A 15471-nucleotide genomic window follows, 5' to 3' on the forward strand; every position below is an offset into this window, starting at 1 on the left:
TCCAATAGATAACTTTTCCCTCTAGTAACTTCTTACAACATATGTTACATGGATAGGTGTTTCTGAGACTGATATAGCTAGAAGATTTATGATACAAGAATGTATTGCAGGTGAGTTTGCTTACTGTGCTACACCACCCTCAGTTTGCCATCATACACAAAAGAAATTATTCAGCACCAATGACAGACATAAAAACTGGCATGCTAAGACAGAGAAATGAGATCACAGCAAAACCAAACAGTGATTCTCAGCAGAAGGGCCACCATAGGCTTTACAACGCAGCTTGGGAACCTCATCAGCAACAAAGCAGTCTTTATATTTAAATTTGGCTGGACCAAGTCATATAAGCAAATGATTCAATGCTTTAAGTCTCAAACCTTCCTAAATTTTGAGGACACAGAATCCTGGAAAAGATGTTTGACAGTTTGACTGAGTAGTATCAAAATATGCTAACAAGAAAATTTCTTATTTGAGAGAAAAAGATAATAATTGGGAAAAGAACAGCAGTGATGCCGGAAGAAACATCCAAATGAAATCATAGCAGCAAAAACTGCAGAGCAGCTCAGGCTCAAATAGCGAATCTTTCTGGTTGGACTGTTCCCTATTGGATGCTGTTGACAGCAAACCAGTATTCCTGGAAAGACATACTTCTTTCTACAAAGTCAGCTCCAACCCAAAAATCTCCATTTGAGTTGAATTACAGCCCAATACAGACTACTAAACATTTTTAGCATTTTGAATGTCTACAAATGTAGAACTGCTGCGTAAAAGTCAGCTACAATTAATTCTGCATTAGTCCTTCACCGAAACCCCTTTTTAAACTTCATTTTGCAACATGAAACTAGAGAACCCTCTCCAATCTCTAGAGTGAGCAGGGGGAAACTGAGCATTCCTACCAATACATCTTGTCTGCCAAAACCATCAATAAGATTAGAGACAAATGTTTAATAAGCTCTGAAATGTAACAAATACAGAAATGCAACAGTAACTATTGAAGACTTCCGTGTGCAATGACAGTATTTTGCTGTCAAATCAGTTTTCACATTGAAAACTATAACTTACAAAGATTAAAATCTTGTCTTTATTTTTTAAAATGAATAATTTTACTTTCAACTCCAAATACTGTCTAATACTTTCTCCCCAAAACAAAAGGACAGTTTAAGAAGAAAGCATAGCATCTATAACATTTATCTTGTATCATTTATATGTAAGGGAAAATTAATTTTAAGGACAATAGGTATACCTACATTTACTGTAGCCTTGTCAAGCTCTGCTTCGGATGATGTAGGTGATAGGGGACTTACAGGACTTAGAGAGGGGGAGCTGTCCACACTAGATATGTAGTCTGGGTCAGGAACATACAAAATCTATAAAGAAGATATAATGTAGTTAGAACTTAGTTATGCTTTCATATTTACTTTAGATTTCCCACCAGTTTAGGTATATTTACTATGCTTTCTCAAATTAGGCCACACAAAACTGTTTCTGCTCCCATTGCTTTTAAAGAAATTATGAGTTGAGGGAAAAAGCAACACTAAACAAAGCACTTGAAATTTTAGCACTTCAAGTTTTAAATGCTATATTGATATAATTTTGATTTTCAATCATAATAACAGAGGAAGAAGTTCAGATAGAAAGCATTAAAAGTATACAGCATGACAGAAATAAGAGTGTCCAAGGAAGATGTGTCCAAATATTTCTCTTGCTATGACTCTACTATTTGAGCAATAGGGAAACAGACTCACTGAATATATAAAAAAAATTCAACTGAAAGTATTCACACTTTAAATAGATTATTTCAGCCATGACAGGCATTCAATCTACCTAGAGAAAGTTCTGCAGCAATCAAAAATGAACACAGAACTTTATCAAACAAAGGGCAAATACCAAATGTCTGATGGCTGACACCACAGTTGACCTATCACTTGTTTCCAGGCCTGGCTTTTAAGGAGAAGTGAAAATTGAAGGCAAAAACAGGAGGGGAGAAAAAAGGCAACAGTGACCTATAATAAGTGAATGGTAATTCAAATACTGCTGGTAAAAACATCAAGTTTCCAGAGCGGAACATAAGGATTATTCAATTTATTAAAAGAGAATTGCAGGCAGTAATATACAGTCACGGAATGTTGCTTGTAAGCTCTACCCTGAATGTGTCTGCTGAGCTAGAGCTCATAAACAGCCTGCTATATTTGCAAAGCAACAATGTGGCTTGTATCTAAGTGTTATTATTGTACCATTAAGCACATTTAGTTTTAAAAGTCCTCTGATCTTATATAAGGGACACAGGTAGCTTCCTTACATGTTTCCTTTTCGGCAGTTATTTAATAGGCACAAGGAATAGACTGAAAAAAGGAAAAATTCTTTTATAAAGCCAATAAGAAAATGAGTAAGAGAAGTACTTTAGCACTCTGGTAGGAATGAGAAATATAGTAAAAGAGGACTTTGTTGAATAAGTAACATATATAGTGTAATAGTACCTGTCCAGGAACGACTGCTCTGGAGAAAAGCTTATTTAATTGAACCAGTTCATTGGGTGTCGTATCAAATTTCAAGGCAATACTGTTTAAAGTATCTCTTGATTCCACCTGTATCAATTGGGGAAAAACAAACAAAAAAAACAAACCTGTAAGAAGTTAGTTCAAATAGTGGCTTACATATTTTAGCACATGTAGATTTACCAAGATTCTGATGAACTTTAATATCTTTATTTCTTATGACTGCCCACCCCCACAAAAAACAACAAAGCCACCACAAAAAACATACCTACCCCCTAAATAATAGTCTACTGCAATCCCATGTAAAAGCACACCTTCCCACTTTGTTTCCAGTGGCCAGAAGTGTCAGTCACACAGTTTGAGCTGCCAGCTCAGCTACTGCACCAGAACTTCTGATCTACAAATGCACTGTTGGTTACCACTGGGCAATATAACGCTGACTGGGTTCACAGAATGATTCATTTCCTCTCTTCAACTGCTTTTCTCCACTTTTCACCTACAGAAAAGCTGAAGAGTTCTCTCTATAAACACATCCTCTCTTACTATTGAAATAAGTTTCTGTTAGACCCTGACTTTCAGGTAAAATCCATCACTGAGAAAATGCTGAAGCAAAGCAGGTCAACTACTATGACAGCAGATGGAGCATAAGCTTTTTGAGAAAGTTATTCTCAACCAAAGAAAGAATTTTTTTTCAAGCTCAGATTCTGACCTCCATCTCCCAAAGTGCAGTCAAAATTACCTACTAGAAGAAAAGAAAAGGAAAATGTTTTGCACAGAAAGACTATTTCAGAAGAATTAAAACCCTTAGGAATAATGGGGTTACAAGGAAACAAACAACAAAAAGGTTTACTGCATAATACCACAAGACTTCATAAACACAAGGAAAAAGCAGATTTTATCAGTTAAGATGAAGCTATATGAGCTAAGATATATTTACAGCTAAATGTAAGTAGAACTAGAGAATTCTTTTCCATATAATTTTGTAAAGATGCACTTCTCAACCTAGATTCACTAACAAAAAGATATAAGCATTGCCAAAGAAAAGGCAATTAGCTTTTTAAAAATAGGATTAGAAACCTATTTTGAGATTTTTTTATACAGAAAGCCAATAAGCTAAACAAAGCAGCAAACATCTTTCTACACTAGTATTTCCAGTATGGAAGACTGTATTGTAGTAGCTCTCAGCCATTCAGTACTGTATGATCAGACATATTAAAAAAAAAAAAAAAGTATTTTCATATGCCATGTTTAATGCTGTACTACAGAAGAAATCAGAACCAGACTGTAACAAGACCAGATATGTACTACATGCTCCACAGGCCATAACAAAACTAACCACCAAATCATTGAACAGTCAGGTTTCCATCAGAAGCTCCACATGATACACAATGTTTGCTAAAACAAACTGTGAAGTGAAATTCAGAAGTTTTGCCTAAGTTTGTGCTCACATAAATGTTGAAGGGCAACAGCTGCTAAGTAAACCTTCTTATGTATCACTTAATCATTGAAGCAGGTGAGACTCTAGACTAACTTATGACATAAAACAAATTAAAAGTATTCAAACCACAAAATTTAAGCCCTTTTTAACGTGTATTCACTCTTTACAGCCTTCTGAAATAAAAACATCTTGTGAAATAGCTTGGCAACTAAAGGGTTTCTCTCACTCATGACAAACACATTGGCAAGTATAAGCTTCCTTTTTGTTTGGCTGTCAAGTTTGCACAGGCAAATTTCCACACTACATGGGACTTCAGGGACCAGCAGAGATACCTTCTCAAAACAATGACACTGCTCACATAATAGAGGCTTCCTGAAATATCTTCCCAGATTCCAAGGCCTATTTTCCAGTTCTCAGGCCCTCTACTATTCTAAAAAGTAGAATCTGAACAGCCAAAACGTCAAAGAATAATTTTGTAGAAAAGCACAGAACTAACAAGATTTGGATAGTGCCGTGGATTCCCAGCTTTTCCCCTATCAATTCACTACTACAAGAGAAGGCAAGAAGTTATTCCTTCCCTCTAAGAAAAGAAACTTTCTATATATTGACATAGCTACTTAAATGCTATTCTACATGTTAAAAATCTTATATAAATATTTGAATATTAAAACTTCATTGAGAATGCACCCATGTTTCCCAGGTGCATTTATGTATAGCAGCAGACTGAGAACTTCAGCCACCATTATATCTGGTTCAAACTACCTTCATTTCCCTCAGATCAACAGCTGGTAAAGTTATTAAAAACTTTATTCTACTGGTATTTTAATGAACTTCACTCAACAGTCAGAATTCACTCATTCCTCCATTAAAAATTAAACATCAAATACATATGAATCAGAGTGCAGAAATATTTTTTTTATTTCAACACTAGGTATCCATGAGCCAGAAAACCAAACATAGTTTAAGAGCATTAAAACACACTAACTAAATTAAACAGACAGGAAGACTAAAAAAAGGTGAGAACAAAAGGGCACAAATAGCACAGCTTTGGCACTGTACCCAAGCCTTTAGAAATATCAATTATGACCAAATTAACTAATTGTTAACGTGCTTAATTTATATAATATGCAAAATCAGCAAAACAAACTCTGTAAGTATCATAAAGCCAGCATCAAAAAGAATTAATAAAAGACAGAGATGAAGTAACATCACCATTATGATCTACATTTTCAATATTCCCCAAAGCAAGTTAAAAGATTATGACAACGGCATGCTCAAAGACAAGTGGCCGCCAAAAAAGAACACACTCCTTGGGTTTGAAATGGAAGAGCCAAGAAATTAAAAAAAAAAAAAACACCAAAACTCCTAAGTGTGTAGCTTTCTAAATAGTATGTAAAGGCTTACAATGGCAATAGAACTAGTGGCACCAGAAGAGAACCCTTAGCACTCTCTACATACAGGTAGAAAACTCAGTCTCAAGGCTATGGTCTACTAAAGGCTTATGTGACCTTCAGGAATTGACTGGGCTCTTCCTTAACCTGCACAACATAATCTGTGTATTAAGGACTTACTACTTCAGGAGAGCACAGCCTTCAATCTCCAGAGAGATAAAGGGAAATCTTAGATTAGATCTCCAACACTCATAAACCAGATCATCCATTTCAACTACTCACAAACAGTTTTCTAAACAAAAATCAAACCTATCTGTAAATAACCACAATTATTTCTTTCTTGTCCCTAAAAGGAAGAGCAGTTAAGAAGGCTTTCCCTGAAGTCACAAGCTTGCTAGCATGCTGCAATCACTGGTGTCAGTAAGCAGCCCTCTGCTCATGCTCCATTATTCACCCCTAGCTGGCTCTTCTGACACCTTAAGCAGGCACCAGTTGTGTTTGTACAAGATGGAACACAAAAGGCTGAAGGGGAAAACATATGGCTTGAGCAGCAACTGTGAATTCTGAAATAACAGACAATATCAACTCGCATCTAATATGCTGACTCACATTGACAAAAGGATAAACTCTATTAAAAGATATCTGTTCACTGTCTAAGCAGTACCAGCAGAAATGAACCAGTTTTTTCTGTATTCTTTAGAGGCAGTTCAGGACTTACTTGCGTTCATTAGTACCATATCTGTTGACATCTTCTCTCTGCTGCTACATACAGAACAGCAGGTTCAAGTTTTCATGCCTTGTGAATTTTCAATTAAAATCTTAAACATTAACTCCACTCTGTCTTTAGCTTTAAAGAGAAAATTTATTTTATTGTTCATTTGTCCCATAGTAATTTTTTTTTCTAAAAATATTCCAGTGTGAAGTCTAGCTCCTATTAAAACCCCATAGTTTGCACAAGTGAGACGTCAACTCTCTCCAAACTTCATGAATACAAATAAGACCTTCCCTCCTAAAACCATGGAAAAATTAACATATTAAATTATTATATTAAAAAAGGCAAAAACCCCCACTAACTTCAACAATGCTGGAAGGTGAGGGGGAGTCTGGTTTCTGCCTTCACTCTCTACTACTTCTCAAAGAAGCAACACATGCAGGTATATAAATACACGTGTGTGCATACATGCGTTGTCACTGTGACAGGAAGTAGGATGAAGCCAGAAACAAGACACAAGGGCACCTCTTCACATATAACAAAGTAATAAATTATAACAGTAGCAAGTTACCACAACAGCTACCAGATCTCTCTTACAGTAAGCATAAGCTCAGTTCCTAAAGGTTATATCTGTGTATTTTATTGAAATATATGCACACAAATTAACCTAACCTGATACTACTCAAGAGTTCCATGAGCATCATGAGTGAAATGTACAGCAAGATCTGACAGAATACAGTATTTGTGAAGCTGAAATGCACCATCTTACATACATGCTACAGGCTCTTTTAGAAGGTGGACTAAGTTTAATGACAAAAAGCCTTTGATTCCTGTGAATCATCTTTTTGACTCACAAGGAAGTGATGCATACTTCAGAACATATTAAGAAAGCTATTTTTGGATCTAAAACTCCACCTACTGGAACATAAAAACCTGCAGAAGTACATGACAACTTGACACAAACACACACCAAGTTATAAAAGGAAAGCTCATTGCTTTTACTTTGCCTGGAATGTTACATACCAAAGTAAAAGCACTCACATGGTGGCCAGAGCCAAATTACTGGATTTACTGAGTATGGATGCCACTAATACAGAGCTACACCTGACTGTTTTTCCCAAGTATTTCAGACCAAATCGAGTTAATATAACATCAACAGTCACATTTACATTAACATTCTTCAACTGCTAGAATCTAAGCAGCAGAAATTTCTGTTTTGAATTCCAACTTCACGTTAGTCTTTAGAGCAGGCTAGAATTATATTCCAATTCCAATAAAAGCCACGCTAATGAAATGCTTCTTGCTCCACTACACACATACTCTGTCTCTATCCAAAAGACTATCACAGCCTTCTCAGTACTTAAGCAATTATCACAGCTTGGCTTAACGTAACAGAGTTAAGTCTTCCCTGTATCTCTTATTCTTGGAGTAAGAGAACACCAAGAGGTCAAGTGAAGACTTTTGATAAAGCAGTTGTCATTTTTATTTATCATGTCCAGCTTCAAAAGCATTTAAAGATAACTGTGGCAGACCATCCCTAATTTAACATCAACTCTATAAGCATTATTTATAGGCTTAATTGTATTTCCAGTACATAACACAAGACAGATGCTTCTCACTTCTGTTTCCCTTAGTAACCACAAATATGAAAGCTGACTGCAGCACAGTTTGAGGGTCATTTCAAGAACAGAACAGGGAGAGAAAGGCTCCATTTTCAGATACTGATGCAGAAACTGAGTTATACAGTAAAAGACACAGATCTATGGCAATTATTATAAGAATACCAGGAAGTCAGTATTCAGTATTCGAGATGCAGCTTCCTTTACAACTTTATTCTGTTATTTCTCCTGACAGCAACAGTTTAATAATAATGCTGAAAGAACTTGCACATAATTATATAACTATTGTTATTTGTTTCTAACTAGTTACCTAAAAGTGAACCAGTCAACAGTTTGATTTAGCTTGGAATTTCTAAGGAAAAAAAAAAGGCACTTCAAGGGAAAAAACATTATTAGTACTACTAGCTAATTCCCTAATTTAATTTCTGTCAAACTAAACTATGAGATACACAGAATTCTAACATTAAAGGCAATACACATTACAGTTTTGCTTATATTTCGTAACGCAACTTTTTAGCCTGCGTTTGCTTTGCAGTAACATTCTAACAATAAAGCAGTAACTTACAGAATATTCAAGAGTCCCTCTAGGTTTTTGAAAAGACATTCGTCGCCCATCTTTCTTGTCTGGGGTCTTCTTCTGGCCAGCATCTGAAAAAAATTGAGGCAATGCGTGTGTTAAATTCATTTTCCTCTCTCAGTACTGTCACAGGCTGCTGACTACAGCCCCGTGGGCAGACATCTAATCCACCAGTTACACAGCTTACTCCTGCTGATTCCAACAGACACCAGCTGCTAAAATAGGGACTTCATTCCTCTGCAATGCTTTAAGAATTTGACCAATACAAACAACTGATAACTGGAAACCAACTAACTGCAGAAACACTTGCTGCTATCCAAGAAGCCACTAATGAAGAATAAATAGGACATTGAATCCATCAGGGAAGAAACATTTCTGGAATTGCTATGTTTGATTTTGTATCATACTCAGTCTGCTTTCATCTGAGGGGAGGTGATCTAGAGTTCCTGCATGTTTGATCTAATCACTGGAGATATTTTGTCACTGTTTGATAATTACAAAGTATTTAAAGTTTTTTTATAAAACAAAGAGCATTAGTATTAAATTCATAATTATCCTATCCGTAGTAAACACACAGAGCTAGTAAATAAACACTAAAGATTCTACATATATTATACAAATGAAAAACTTCTTTTTATTGGGGCACTGTATTTTGATGATCTGTTTCACAGGCTAAGCAAGCAACCATCTGTAACTAAAGTATGCTCTATTATTTTAAACTAACTGGCTTGATATTTATGATAATCACGATGCAGCTGTGTAGTTACATGGTTCAAAAGAAATCACATACATCTCTAGAAAAGTGAGAGTTTTAATATCTGCATCCATACACACACATGGATTTTTAAAATTCATCTCCTCCACCATACAGCCTCCACCTTCAACAGTCAAGTATCTGCTATTAAGGAGCCCAAAATACTTACATGAATGAGACATTAAGTTTTCATGCTACAATGGGAATAGTTATACTCCCATTTTGATACATTCAAATTTTTTACCATAATTTACTCAAATATTTCAAGCTAAATTCAATAGAAGCAAGAAACCTTATAAAATGTATTTAAAAAAATATTTTAGCTTGGCTACATTGAGAATAGAATATTTACTGCAATCCATTTATGCCTCACCTGAAGTACTAAGGTAACATGCTACAAACCAACAGCATCTTTAGTGCACTATTAGATTTAATTAGCTCACAGCGCTGACACTGGAAGAAACTAGACAAGTATCAGTACAACCTTCCTGCACTCCCTCCCAAATTTCTACATGGATAGCCAAAACTATGAAAATATAGACGGCACAGAAATCACAACGCAAATTACACAGCAAGTTCTGAAAAAGAAGAAGAAACAAAATGAAATCTTGAAAAAAAAAATAAACCACAAGAGAAAACCTACCTCAGAAATATCTTATATTTGCTATAGAGATCAAGCTGCACAAGATAACAAAGTAGTGATTTCTAGCAGACCCAACATAAATAATCTCCTGTGGTACTCTTTATATAGATAAAAAAAGGATATAAACTTTGGTCTAATTCATCGGGTTTTATATAGCCTGAGGAAGAATGCACCCATATCTAAAACTGATCCATGGATGGTATTAATTATGATATGTTTTTATAGCTATGATTAACATTCAGAAATAAGCCTACTTCTAAAAAGTCTCTAGCAATTCTACAAACCTATACACTAATTCTGCACACTGCTATCTTCATTCAGTACATTAGAAGGTACTTCTTCCCTTATTTACTAATAGCAGCTTTTTAGAACTTAGTTGGAGGAAACATTCTTTTCTGATTATACTCTTGGTGTTTAAACTTACTACAAATGTCTCTGAGGGAAATGAAGCCAACTCAGTAACAATAAAATACACTAGAAGTTTGTGTGTAGGCTTAGTAGCAGCCAATATTCTCCTCGTCTAGGTCAAATATTTTGTTAGCAAATTTTTTACCTGACCTTGCAGCACAACAGGTGTCTCCACAGCAAGCTACAGAAAACCTAACAGTTGCTTGACTGTAGCTGTTCCAAAATTTTCAGCCCTTATCAAAGCTTTGCCAATAGCCTAATTATTTTCTTTCAAGAGCAGTCTGGGTCAAATAATCCTAAGAAAAAGAGAAAAGATGCAACTGAAAATAGACTGATCTCACCCAGGATGCCATACATGCCTCAATAACCTCCAAATGGAGAACCCTTATTCCAGAACAAGATGTCTTCTTCCCCTCCTCCCCCGCCATGACATGGAAGTAAAGAAGCCCCATAGTACAAATATATGTACACTCACTTCAGTTGTATACAGCCCAATGTAGTTTATGGCGATTTTCTCAACCCAAATTTAACTTGCTTTTTTCTTCTTACTGGTTCAAGTGTCCAAAGGCACCTTGCAGACAGGTGCCACTCAAGAAGTCAAGATAAATTATCTTCTCTCTCTCCAGTAACTGAGCAGCAGAATGAAGTCGTGCAAAAATACCCACTTCTGTTCCTTATGCCAGAAATAGGAATGGGAAATTATTTGTTCTTCCCAGCAAAGAACCTCCACTGCTGCTTTAGACTTAGAATCACAGAATGATCATAAAAAAATCCTGAGTTGGGAGTCACAAGGAGAACTGTGTCCAACTCCTGGCCATGCCCTAGACAACATCAAGGGTCACATCACATGCCAGAGAGCGACTGTTCCAGTGCCCAGTCATTCTCTGCTTGAGGAAGCTTAAACCCAGCCTAAACCTCCCCTGACATGGCCTTATGGTGTTCCCTCAGGCCCTGTCACTGGTCAGAGAGAAGAGACCAGTGCCAGTCCCTCCCACTTCCCCCTTCTTGAGGAAGCTGTTGGTCTCTATGAGGTCTCCTCTTCTGCAAGCTTGACAGACCAAATGACCTCAGCCACTTCTCATATGGCTTCCATTCTAGGCCCTTGATCTGCAGAGATTTGAGAGAACTCTGGTAACTTTAGGAAAATAAGAACAAACAGAGGGTAGGGGTGGGGAAGACAGGTCCCTGTTGAAGGCATCTTGTAAGAAAGCCAGGAGAGTTCCTCCCACAAGTTTTCCAAAAGTTTATAGTCTGCAGCTAGGGTTTTTGATGTCCCCTCCTCCCCTACCTTCCATAAGGAAGGCAGTAAATCCTACCCTTCCATTAGTGGCCCCTTCCATTCCTTCAGTCTGTGAAGGCATTACCTCTCCCTCACTACATGGCTACAGATTCAAGCGTTTCATAACCTGACACAATGTGAGTCTCCTGAGTCAACAAGAGATGGAGGCAGGCAACACTGAGCTCCCTGTGTGCTGACTACCCAGCTGGCCAAGCTACCAAAATCCACACCTCTGCCCACAGCCCAAGTGCTCGAGCTGTCTGCTCATACAGAACACATCAATTTGGACCCAACCTCTCAGAAACAAAACTAGAATGTATTTCAGCTGTGAAAATAGGTCAGAGTAGTAGAAACATTAATTCAGCCTCCCTGATGACACACTACAAGGCCTCTATCTCTCACTAAATCAGCCAGCTATTCATTTTTGAGGGCAAAGGAAAGAAGTCTTCCAGCCAGCGCCCCTAGCATTCTAGGAAGCACATGCAAGCAGAAACAATTGCCAGCATAGAATGCTAAAAAAAGTCTAAAAAGTCCTCAGACCCAAGAAGAGTCAGTCTGATGCCTTCATTTTACTTATTTTCCACGTAACTGTTGCAGAGGCTCTCATTTTTTTAGGTTACATGCAACCATTACTTCATCTGCCAGCAGCAAGACAGTGAGGCTAACAAAGGTTGATGCTTTCAGACCACACCAAGAAAAACGTGACACCACTGACCACACTTAAACACAACCTCCAGAGTCAAGTAACTTGTTTAACATGGGATCGGGGGTGCTATGTTATGAGAGCTCTTAGCTGTGCTGTTTTAGGCAGAAAGAAGAAAAGACTTTGTAACAACAGGATTCACACTTTAATTTGGAACTGGGTGGGCCTCCACAACAGCTTGAAACACTGAAGTCAAAAAGTGCATGCCAGATCCACAAATGACAAGAAAATATTTCAGCTAGGATTTAAAATACTAGAACTAGAAAGATGCAGAACATGGTGTTCAAAATGACACAAGACCAATATTTAGTCTGAGTGCACAAGCTCAGAATCTTGAGGTTAAATGACTGCAGCATACGAATGATTACATATAATCATCCAAGACAGAAAGGACTTACTGTTCCAACACGCTTACACAGGATAGGAAAAGGGGGCTTATGGACATTATGTTTTAGGAAGATGCAGTTTTCAATAAGGCAGCTTTGATATTAAAATATTAATTACTCAGTGGCATTCAACTCAAAACAACTAAAGTCAAATCCTAACATTCATAGCAGGCTTTCTATAAACTGCCTCTACATGGCCCTGTGCCACTGAATTTTGGTTGACTGAAAATATTCTTGTGGCACTTGCTAGCTTAAATTATTATGACAAGAGCAGCATTTCTCATTTATTAGTAAGCCACCTCAGCTTAATTGTAGACCTTCAATTTGCTGTTCACTGATGCTTTTAGCACACCTTTGGAGTTCTGGCACTAAGAGCTGGTAAAGATAAGGATACAAGCTAGGAACTGCTTAGGAGGATCTTCAAGCTCTGCACAGAGCCAAATGTATTCACTTTAACCTTGTTGTCTGCACAATAAGATTAAATCTCGACTTGCAATGTTTCTCAGCTGCTATTCCAGCCATTCCAATGTAACAAAAATAAATTTTTCCAGAGAAATAAACTGATAAACCAAACAAGTACCCTCTGAGAAAAAGCAAAGAATCTGGACAAGTCCACAATTACTGCAAATGGTTTAAAATTAATAAATGAGCTTGAAGTATCAAGCTTATTATGATCAAGAAGATAAGAAAAGAGTATTCATCCACTGTCCATCAAGAACTGCACATTTGTGCCTCAGATTTACAGGTGTTTAAAAAAAAGGAAAAGGCAGCAACTTTGTCAAATTCTTGTCTAGACACAGTTCTTCACAGGCTCTTAAATATGCAGCACATATTGGGTAATGAATCAAACTAAGAAAAGTAGTCTGAAATATTTTCAAATACATCTTTATTTAGCAGTGCATGGAAACAACTCGCTAATTGATAAAACAGGAAGCACAGATATTACATCTTTATTAGATTAGTTCTGCTCAATAACAATTAGATCATTATAATTTATTCATAAAGAAGCAAAAGAGATTAAAGTAGGAAATCTTTATATTCCAAAAGACCTGGCGACCTGACTCTCCTAACAGCAGGGACTACATTTCAGTCAGCAACTGTCTCATTAACCCTCCTCCCCTCCTGCAATTAGATATGCTTACAATAATTACAGGAATATTATTTACAGTTCTCTTCCAACATCTTAGGAACCAGAAACAGAGGTCCTAGCCTACAAGATACTCATGGTCTGCAGTTTTCTAGCTAAAATTGTAGGCTTTCAGACCAAGGCAATGTCATAATGCCTCCTTCAGTCTCTTCTTTCTAAACAACTGCTATCTGTTCTGATTCAGTCTTTCCAAGTCATGCCCTCAAAACTCTTGATCCTTATCACTGCTCTTCACATGATGCTTTTGTTCATATTTTTCTCTAGCAAACCCCCAAGCTCAATGAATGTGAGACCTTGCTAATGTCAAACACATCAAAGTAGCTTTTTCCTGCAGAAATACAGTATTAATCCAAGTTCATTTTGTGATCCCCCTTACACACAACACCCTGCTATCCAGTCAGATGCACAGCATGCAGGCAGAAATAAATAAATTGATGATTTCAGGAATAAAAACAATTGAAGAGAAACAAACATAAGACAGGACACTTCTCCAGGGGGTTAGGATGTGCTCTGTGCATGATACTCCTGGTATGTAGATCACATGGGCTTTCTTCTAAAATAAGACTTCACATTCAAAGAAAACAGAAATGCTTTATCAAATGTTCAGATTAGGCCACAGTATGTCTTAACCAACAGTAAGTTGCCTTTCCTTTTGATTTACAATATACATGTATACACTTTAATATATCAGAAACCACTCAACTCCAATCTCCACCTTCTGTAAAATCTTGCTGCAGTCCAAATACATGTTTTAATGGGAACTATTGATATAGTAAGTCAACTTTTCCAATAATTCACTACCTCTTTCAGATATTAAAGCCCATTTAGTCATACATGCTCAAGCCTACCCAATATCACAACAGCAGTCTGACCATCAAGCAGCAATATGAAGTTATATCCTTCCCTATCTTCAAGAATTTACCCTTTGCCTTATCACACTTCAGCCCATGATACCTACCCCTTTCTAAGAGCTCAAATCAGTCAGCTTATCCTGCTGACTTGTACACTACAATTGCTCTGTTCACACGCAAATGGATCTGCTTTGGATGTGGAGTCATTCGCAGAGCCTCCGTAAACATCTTGCTGTACAAGTTTATTGCATTAGGTTTGCACATAAATGGGGGACCAGTCAAGATACATGATGGCAGGGCTGCTGTTCAGCAGGACCTGGACAGGCTGGGGAACAAGCTGAAAGGAACCTAATCAAATTCAGCAGGACAAGTCTTCTGCACAGGAAGGAAGAGCCCTTGGTGTTGTACAGTTGGCACGGCTCAGCCAAGGAGCAGCTCTGCTGAAAAAAAGCCCCAAGGGTCTTGGTAGGCAGAAGCCAAAACAGGAGACAGAAGCATGACCTGGAAACAAGGAGGATGCAACAGCATCCTCAGCTGTATTACTATGAACAGCAGTCAGCAGACTGAGAGCACACCTATTATCCTTGCACTGCAATGCCTTTGCAATACTGGCTCTAGCATCCCTCTCCCTGAAGACATTCACTATAGGGAAGGCACAGATAAACAAAACTATTTTGGTGAAGGGACACCAAGGTAGTCGAGGGCTGTGAGAAGAGGTCAGGAAAACAGAGCCTCTCCAGTCTGAAGGAGAAGTGGTTTTGAAGGACTGTAACAGCAGCCATCCTGTACTTTCTACATAGCTTTCCCAGGTGTCAAGATGACAGAGCCAGTCTCTCCAGTGATACACAGCAGGAGAACAAAAGGTAACAGACAAAGAAGAAACAAAAGTGCTTCTGAGTAGACAGAAGGCAAAAAACCCTAATTGACCAGTGCAGCTGTGTAGTTTCCATCTTTTGACATTTTCAAAGCAGAATAAAGCACTGAGAAATCTAGCCCGAAGTCATCACCTTCCCACCTTTAGCAGGGTCAAACAACCTTACTTGCAATTTGAGTTATCTGTAACTATGA

General features: G+C 37.5%; 1 protein-coding gene across 12 annotated transcripts in view; it reads right to left on the bottom strand.

The window, feature by feature from the left end:
• OXR1 (oxidation resistance 1) overlaps nucleotides 1–15471 on the bottom strand; it is a 349896-nt gene that overhangs the window by 52189 nt on the left and 282236 nt on the right. For 11 of the 12 annotated variants that reach the window (XM_058018412.1, XM_058018404.1, XM_058018436.1 and 8 more), the window contains 3 exons: nucleotides 8221–8303; nucleotides 2478–2585; nucleotides 1248–1367 (listed from right to left, as the gene is read on the bottom strand). In XM_058018412.1, coding sequence (XP_057874395.1) covers nucleotides 1248–1367; nucleotides 2478–2585; nucleotides 8221–8303 — 311 coding nt within the window. The remainder of the gene's footprint in view (nucleotides 1–1247; nucleotides 1368–2477; nucleotides 2586–8220; nucleotides 8304–15471) is intronic. The other variant, XM_058018486.1, reaches the window with a different exon arrangement.

Source organism: Melospiza georgiana, chromosome 1 (genome assembly GCF_028018845.1).
Source record: "Melospiza georgiana isolate bMelGeo1 chromosome 1, bMelGeo1.pri, whole genome shotgun sequence".
NCBI classification, from domain to species: Eukaryota; Metazoa; Chordata; class Aves; order Passeriformes; family Passerellidae; genus Melospiza; species Melospiza georgiana.